At 59.3% G+C, this 8207-nt stretch overlaps 2 protein-coding genes across 2 annotated transcripts; both read left to right on the plus strand.

The window, feature by feature from the left end:
• Positions 1-1659: 1659 nt before the first annotated feature.
• Positions 1660-4307, plus strand: PSMB10 (proteasome 20S subunit beta 10). The gene is made up of 8 exons (XM_069456294.1): positions 1660-1971; positions 2176-2263; positions 2351-2448; positions 2560-2700; positions 2945-3060; positions 3171-3229; positions 3868-4019; positions 4143-4307. Exons 1-8 carry the CDS (start codon positions 1916-1918, stop codon positions 4252-4254), a joined length of 822 nt encoding a protein of 273 aa, XP_069312395.1. The 5' UTR covers positions 1660-1915; the 3' UTR covers positions 4255-4307.
• Positions 4308-5321: 1014 nt separating this feature from the next.
• Positions 5322-7548, plus strand: CTRL (chymotrypsin like). The gene is given in 9 exon segments (XM_069456561.1): positions 5322-5382; positions 6275-6374; positions 6466-6549; positions 6653-6734; positions 6899-7079; positions 7176-7224; positions 7226-7252; positions 7254-7305; positions 7387-7548. Coding segments are annotated over 9 exon segments (789 nt in total). The 5' UTR covers positions 5322-5330.
• Positions 7549-8207: the final 659 nt, after the last annotated feature.

An 8207-nucleotide genomic window follows, 5' to 3' on the forward strand; every position in this document is an offset into this window, starting at 1 on the left:
GGGCTCCCTGAGACGTGCAGCTTCCCACTCTCTTGCTTGAGCTGTTTGGGCAGCCTACCCCATTCCTGCCTCTGCTGGTAGGGACCAGAGGCAGCTGCACCCACAGCCATGCAATGGGGACACAGGGAGGGGAAGATCTGAGCTGCCCCTTCCAGCTCCCAAAAGGGCAGGTGAGACAGGGCCTTTGAGTGCGGGGTGAGTGACAGAGGCACAAGACCTTAGAGTCTGGGAGTGACAACCAGTTATCAGATCATTTCATAATTAATTATTATTATTTTTTTTTGAGACAGAGTCTCACTCTGTTGCCTGGGCTAGAGTGCCATGGCGTCAGCCTAGCTCATAGCAACCTCAAACTCCCGGGCTCAAGCGATCCTTCTGCTTCAGCCTCCCGAGTAGCTGGGACTACAGGCATGTGCCACCATGCCCGGCTAATTTTTTTCATATATATTTTTAGTTGTCCAGATCATTTCTTTCTATTTTTAGGAGAGACGGAGGCCTCGCTCTTGCTCAGGCTGGTCTCGAACTCCTGACCTCAAGCGATCCTCCCACCTCGGCCTCCCAGAGTGCTAGGATTACAGGTGTGAGCCACCGTGACTGGCCCCCATTTCATAATTATTAATGAAGCTAAGTGCTCTGAGAAAGTTAAGCAAGCAGCAAGAGGCTGAGCCCTGTGGGTCAGGGGAGGCTTGCAGAGGAGTGGTGCCTCCACTGAGGTCAGAAGGGAGGCCAGGAGGATCGCTCAAGGTCAGGAGTTCAAGACCAGCCTGAGCAAGAGCGAGACCCCCTGTTTCTACTAAAAATAGAAATTATCTGGACAACTAAAAATATATATGAAAAAAATTAGCCGGGCATGGTGGCACATGCCTGTAGTCCCAGCTACTCAGGAGGCTGAGGCAGAAGGATTGCTTGAGCTCAGGAGTTTGAGGATGCTGTGAGCTAGGCTGATGCCACGGCACTCTAGCCCAGGCAACAGAGTGAGACTCTGTCTAAAAAAAAAAAAAGGGTAACACAGGCGTAAAGACTGGGCTTTGAGCTAAGAGCAGTGTGTAGCTGCTGAAGGGTTTTAACCAAGGAAAGACTGGGACTAGATTTCCAATCTAGAAAGATCCTCTCCCTGTATAGGGTAGAGTGTAGCCTGGAGGTGGGGGTAGGAAGCGTGGGGTAACCAGGGAGGCCAGTGCAAATCCAGGTGGGAGAGAATGCTAGCCAAGACTAGCAGTCTAGGAGAGAGATGCATACAGATAAGGGGTCACTGGGGGGTGAAATAACAAGGCTTGGTTGAACATGGGTAGAGCCCAGCATGCCTCCAGGCCACTAGATGGTCAGCCATAGTGCCCCTCTTGAAAGAGGGAAGATGGCGCCTGAGGCAGGGAAGAATGGAAGGACCAGCGTCATTGTGGCTAAGGAGTAAGCCGCGCAGTGTCTGAAGTTCCTGGGAGGAGGCAAAGGCAACAAAAGAGGTAAGAGTTGGAAGAGTGACAAAGGACAAATATCAGCCATGCCCGATGCTGTTGGGAGGCCAGTAGCAATGCACAGACCTGGCCAAGCATCTGACAGCTTTAGGGCATTTGGGACGGGAGGTTAGAGTTGGAGTTGGGGTAAGAGAGGTGGGGCTCAGACTGGAAAGGGGAGGAGGAGCTGGACAGAGGGAGGGGTGCCTCCCTCTGACCCAAGGTGCAGCATGGAGGGCCTAGCAAAGAACATCACCCTTTTCCCAACCTGCTCTGGATCAGAGGTGATGGTGAAAGTGAAAGAAAAGATGCAGAAAGCAGCCAGCACCTCTGAGGAAGGGTGAAGGCGAAAGTGAAAGCAGGAAGAACCGACGTGGAGCCCTGCAGAGGCAGAGTCGGAGGCCTTTCTCGCTCTCCGCAGGCCCCTCTCGTCTGACCCATCCATCGGCCCTGCCCGCCCCGACATGCTGAAGCCAGAGCTGGAGCCACGAGGGGGCTTCTCCTTTGAGAATTGCCAGAGGTGAAGGGGGGAGGGTTAATGCCGAGCTGCATTCGCTTGGACGCGGGCCTTTTTCCTGGCAGGGGTGGGGTGAGGGAGAGTGTATTGGTCGACTTGGGTTCCAGGCTGACCCCGGGAGATGAGGGAGACCGGGACAGGGTTCAGGGATACGACAGGAGTCTCAGAAGCAGAACCAAAACCCGGGCCTTCCCCCGCCGTTTCCAGAAACGCATCATTGGAACGCGTCCTCCCGGGGCTCAAGGTCCCTCATGCACGCAAGACTGGGACCACCATCGCGGGCCTTGTGTTCCGAGTGAGCACTGGGAAAAGACTGGGGGGCTGGAGGGGCGGCCGGAGGTATCTGGTGGGCACTGAGGCAGCGGCCCCTCCCACTCCCCAGGACGGGGTCATTCTGGGCGCGGATACGCGGGCCACTAATGATTCGGTCGTGGCGGACAAGAACTGCGAGAAGATCCACTTCATCGCCCCCAAAATCTAGTGAGAATCCCCCAGTCCCGTTCCTGCACGCAGGAAAAACCGCCCCCTCGTCCCCACCCCGGTCCCCACACATCCTAGCCCTGCCCACACCGATCCTCCCTTTGCCCTCAGCTGCTGTGGGGCTGGCGTGGCCGCGGACGCCGAGATGACCACACGGATGGTGGCGTCCAAAATGGAGCTGCACGCGCTGTCCACGGGCCGCGAGCCCCGCGTGGCCACGGTCACCCGCATCCTGCGACAGACGCTCTTCCGGTGCGGGGACCCGGCTAAGTGACCCTGGGAGGGGCCGTTGCGGGGCGGGCGGGGCTGACAGGCGGGACAGGGAACAGGGCGGAGCTGCGACGTGCCAGTAAACAGGAAGAGGCAGGCCTGAGAAGCGGGGCAACAGAAAAGGGTGATAGGGCACAGGAAGGGGCGGGGCTCGGGCCCAGGGGCGGGGTCGTAGGAGGCGGGGCCTGGGTCGCGTTCACGGCCGACCACGCCCACCCGCGAACAGGTACCAGGGCCACGTGGGTGCGTCACTGATCGTGGGTGGCGTAGACCTGGCCGGACCGCAACTCTACAGCGTGCACCCCCACGGCTCCTACAGCCGTCTGCCCTTCACGGCCCTGGGTGAGCGCTACCGCCCCTCCTCCTCGAACCCGTCCCTGCCACCCTGGCCTCACGTTTGTCCCCCAGCCGAGGTGGCCACAGCTGACCTCAGGTGTCCCTTCCGCCTGCAGGCTCCGGCCAGGACGCGGCCCTGGCGGTGCTGGAGGACCGCTTCCAGCCGAACATGACGGTGAGCAACCTTGACCCCCAGTACGTGGTCACTGGTGGGCATTGCATCCGGGAGCTGGGGGAGCATAGAGGGACCCTGGCCCAGTATGGAGGTCGGGGAAGGTTTCTCGAAAGAGGTGACGAATGAGCGGTGAGTGGAGTGAGGGCGAACTGTGGTCCCAACAGATCACCGTTCAATACCAAAGCTTGGATGGCCGGGAGAAGTGGAACCTCGGGGAAGATCCTCTGGAGCCGAGGGAGGAGGGAAAGGCCGAGAGGAGGGGGAGGGGGGTCCTAGATTTGGTTTGGGGTGATAGAAGGCGATGGAAGGCGATGTATGTCGCTTCAGAGGTGGCTAAGGCTCAGAGAGAGAAACACAGTGGGGGCTGAGGGGCAACACGAGATTGGGTAGGTGAACAGGCTGCTGGAAGCAGGGCCACGAGTGTAGGCAACCCTGGGAAGTTTGTGAAGAGAGCGGTGGGCAGAGGGACCACCGTGTCTCGGAAGAGAGGGAGGCAGAGACCCAGGAGGGGAATCTGGGGTGGAGGAGGAGAGGAGGGGTGTGAGCAAGTGGTGAACAGCCTGGGCTTCGAGACTGACACACTCCCCAGACTGCAGCCTGAGCAACACTGTAGGCCTCACATACACATTTTCCCACAGCTGGAGGCTGCGCAGGGGCTGCTGGTGGAAGCCATTACCGCGGGGATCCTGGGTGACCTGGGCTCTGGGGGCAGCGTGGATGCATGTGTGATCACCTCGACTGGCGCCAAGCTGCTGCGGCCACTGAGCTCACCCACGGAGCCCGTGAAGAGGTGGGAGCTGGGGAGCTGGGGGACCACAGGGAAGGGTTGGGCACAGCCGGGAGATGGGGCTGCAAGAGGAGGATGGGCCATGTGATGGGCCCAAGTCAAGTGGCCGCCTCTCTTCCCTTGCAGGCCCAGCCGCTACCGCTTTGCGCCTGGAACCACAGCTGTCCTGACTCAGACAGTGAAGCCGCTAAACCTGGAGCTACTGGAAGAAACGGTGCAAACTATGGAGGTGGAGTAAAGTAGGCTGAGGCTCAGAGCTTGGAACAAGGGGGAATAAACCCAGAAAATACAAACACCTACACAGATGGCTGTGTCGTTCTTGGGTGGAGTGGGGCAGGCAGCCGGCGGGGCTCTTTGATTGAGGTGTTCCTGCCCAGGCCACTGCTTCAGTGCCTGGCCTAAGAGGTGCCGTTCACCCATCACCTCAGGCATCTACCCCTCCAGGAGCCCAGCCCTGGGCAGCACTGCAGGCATGAGGGGGATGCTCTCATCCAGTCTCCCCCAAACCTTCCTTCTGACTCCGACTGTGGAGGCTCTCTCTGCCTCCCACTCCCCTGCGAGCTCTCTAATCCACTGGGGACGGTTGTAAAACCCCAAAGACGCCACATACTGCGTCTCCCTAGAACCTTTCCCTGGCTCCTCTGTGGCCCACGACAAAGCCCACACCTCTCAGTCAGGCCCCCCCAGGGGCCCCACTGAGGCCTAAAGTGTTGATAGAGACGCTGCTCCCCAACTCCAAGGGCAAATTCTCACCACGCGCTCCTCACCCCTGCGACGCTTTACCTGTGACACTTCAGATGATGAGGCTTACCTGGGCTGCTTACACGAAGCCGGGCACATCCTGGGCTGTGAGCAGGGAGACTGACTCCAAGTTTTCTGTGGTCACGGACTCAAGTGGGGAGAGATGACATTTATCCAACAAGCCTTTGCTGAGCACCCACGGGGCGTCAGACCCAGAGTGCCCTGATAGCTGTGGGAGGTGCCTCTGATCCCAGCCACCAGGTTGTTACTATAGACTTAATTTAACCATCTGTCTTTGGTACCCAGTGCTCAACTCTTAAAACGTGAGGTGGTTCAGGGAGCCAACCAGGGGCCAGGCCCTGGAAGGTGGAGGAGGTGAGAGCCTCACACCTGTGCTCTGTCTGATAGGCCCAGGCCTGGCTTGGGGGACCTTAGCCTAAAGAGACTCTCTCGACTGGAGCATGGGAAGGGGCCAAGCACACATAGCTGGCCTGGCCACAGGCCCAGAACTTTGGCTCAAGGACGAGAAGACCTATAAAGCCAAGTCCAGCTGTCGACCTCACACCTGCGACAATGCTGCCACTCAGCCTGACCCTTAGCCTGGTTTTACTCGGCTCTTCCTGGGGTGAGTGGGCCAGGACCAGGACCAGTCCCGGCGGAACAGCCCTGGGGGCACCCCCGCTCCCAGCACCAGCCCAGGGGCCCAGGCTGGCTGGAAGGGATGCAGGGCAAGGGAGCAGGAGTGGGCCCGCCGGACTGGGGTGGGGCAGGTGGGCCAGGGCCAGTCTCATAAATGGGACCAGAGCTTGAGCCAGGCCCTGGAGCCTGGGAGGGTTTGGCCGTGTAGTTTAGGAAGAACCCTCTGGCTGCATGAAGGGTTTGAACTGTTCAGGCCTAGAGGGAGCAGAGGCCAGGGAAGAGACTATCCCAGGGTCAGGAGAAAGGGGGCCTGGACCAGAGGGCTGGGGTGGAGATGCGGAACAGCGGGGACGAGGTTGGAAAGAGATACAGAAGTGGCCAGGTGCCATGGCTCACCCCTATAATCCTGGCACTCTGGGAGGCCCAGGCAGGAGGATGGCTTGAGGTCAGGAGTTGAACACGAGCCTGAGCAAGACGAGACCCCATCTCTACCAAAAATAGAAAAATTAGCCAGGCTACTCAGGAGGCTGAGGCAGGAGAATCGCTTGAGCCCAGGAATTTGAAGTTGCAGTGAGCTATAAATGATGCCACTGCACTCTACCCAGGGCAACAGAGCAAGAATCTGTCTCAAAAAATAAATAAATAAATAAATAAAAATCTCAAAAAAAAAAAAAAGAAGTGGAAGAATGGGCAGGACTGGCTGGGGATGGCTGAGATAGCCATGCAGGTGCTCAGGCGGGTATGAAGGGAAGGGGTAGTGCTGAGCCCTCTGGATTTGAACCTCTCTGGGGTGCACAGCCTGGGGGCACCCTGGGGAAGGAGGTGGGGAAAGGTAGGCTGGGGTGTGGGGAGCAGGTCCCCACCAGCCCCATGGCCAGGCTGTGGTGTTCCTGCCATCAAACCCGCACTGAGCTTCAGCCAGCGGATTGTCAACGGGGAGAACGCAGTGCCGGGCTCCTGGCCCTGGCAGGTGTCCCTGCAGGTCTGCATACCATAGGGGTGGGGCAGGGTCCTGGGTGCTTCATGCCTAGGCATAGCCTGAGACCACCCCCACCTCTGACCCCTGACCCCAAGACAGCAGCGGCTTCCACTTCTGCGGTGGTTCTCTCATCAGCCAGTCCTGGCTGGTCACTGCTGCCCACTGCAATGTCAGGTGAGCACCTGCACTTCACCTGCCCCGCCCCAGCCCACCTCCTTCCCCTGGATGCCCTTCCTCTCTGCCCTACCTGAGGCTGCCAGCCCAGCTCTCCCCACAGCCCTGGCCGCCACTTTGTCGTCCTGGGTGAGTACGACCGATCCTCCAGTGCTGAGACTGTGCAGGTTCTGTCCATCTCGAGGGTGGGTGCCTGGGCGCAGGCAGGGAAGGAAGACTGGGCAGTGTAGGTGGGTGGGTTCTGGGAACAAGGAATTCGGGGCATGCCCTGGCCTCACCGCTCAGCACCCATCAACCCCGGCTGCCTGTGCCCAGGGCAGCCCTACGCAGTCTCCTTCTGGCCCCATAGGCCATCACGCACCCCAGCTGGAACCCCACCACTATGAACAATGACCTGACACTACTGAAGCTCGCCTCACCAGCCAAGTACACAGCACGCATCTCACCAGTTTGCCTGGCGTCCTCAAATGAGGTGCTGACAGCAGGCCTCACATGTGTCACCACCGGCTGGGGCCGCCTCAGTGGCGTGGGTAGGAACTTGGGCCAAAGATCTGGGAGGGAGGGAGGGAGGGCTCGGGCAAGGATAAGCGTGCTGGGCTGGCCTGACCACCCCACTCGGCCCGCAGGCAATGTGACACCCGCACGTCTGCAGCAGGTGGCTCTGCCCCTGGGCACTGAATCACTGCCAGCAGTACTGGGGCTCACGTATCAGACTCCATGATCTGTGCAGGTGGCTCAGGTGCCTCCTCGTGCCAGGTGAGCACCAGCACCCCGTCCTCTGCACTGTCCCATGGCACACCTCCCCAACCCCCACACCGCTCCCTTCTTCCCTCTCAGGGTGACTCCGGAGGCCCTCTTGTCTGCCAGAAAGAAAACACGTGGGTGCTTATTGGTGGTGTGTCCTGGGGCAGCAGCAACTGCAACATGCGTGCACCTGCCACGTACACTCGGGTTAGCAAGTTCAGCACCTGCATCGACAAGGTCATAGCCTACAGCTGAGCCCACCACAGGTCCCCCTCCCCATCTCAATCTGATAAAGACCCCAGGCTGTGTCCTCTCATGTATTTTTGTCCTCCTGGCTCAGGGGAAAGGACAGGCTCTTGAGGGTCCTACTCCCCACTTGGACTTTGTCTTCTGGCATGGAAGGGCCTGAGGAGTCAGGCTCGTCCTAGAGCAGCCCAGGCTGCGGCCCCCACCCCTTCTCCTCTGGGGCAACCCCTCGGTCCTACAGCAAGGAGCCAGGGCCGGCAGAACGAATAGGCAGCCTTCCCCGAGGAGGCAGCCTGTTTATTGAATACAGAGGATACATTTACGAACTGAGTACACAAAATAAATAACTGCACATTCTCCGTCCATGGTCCATGGCATGAAGGCCCAGGTGGGCCTATCAAAGGCCCAAGGCTCCAAACCCCCTCGGTCCTACCCTCAGGACCAGGACTACCCTGGGCAAAGAGGAAATAAATCCCCAGGGCTTCAGGCCCCCAGAGACACTTGGGGAACTGGGGGCAAGTTCCGAGGCCATGGTGCTCGGATCTCCACTACCACCTGCCCCGGGGGCAGCGGGGACGGAAGGAGGGGGTGTATAAGGCACAGTCGACTTGGCACAGAGTGGTCTCTTTGGTTTGGTTTCCCACTGGAGGTGGCACATGCAGATAGAG

This window comes from Eulemur rufifrons, chromosome 23 (assembly GCF_041146395.1).
Source record: "Eulemur rufifrons isolate Redbay chromosome 23, OSU_ERuf_1, whole genome shotgun sequence".
Taxonomy (NCBI): domain Eukaryota; kingdom Metazoa; phylum Chordata; class Mammalia; order Primates; family Lemuridae; genus Eulemur; species Eulemur rufifrons.

Bases quoted from the DNA above. Each gene is read 5' to 3' on its own strand.
- PSMB10 (XM_069456294.1), top strand. From the start codon at position 1,916: ATGCTGAAGCCAGAGCTGGAGCCACGAGGGGGCTTCTCCTTTGAGAAT. The intron at 1,972-2,175 runs GTGAAGGGGGGA...CGCCGTTTCCAG, and splicing joins TCCTTTGAGAATTGCCAGAG to AAACGCATCATTGGAACGCG. The intron at 2,264-2,350 runs GTGAGCACTGGG...CCCACTCCCCAG, and splicing joins TCGCGGGCCTTGTGTTCCGA to GACGGGGTCATTCTGGGCGC.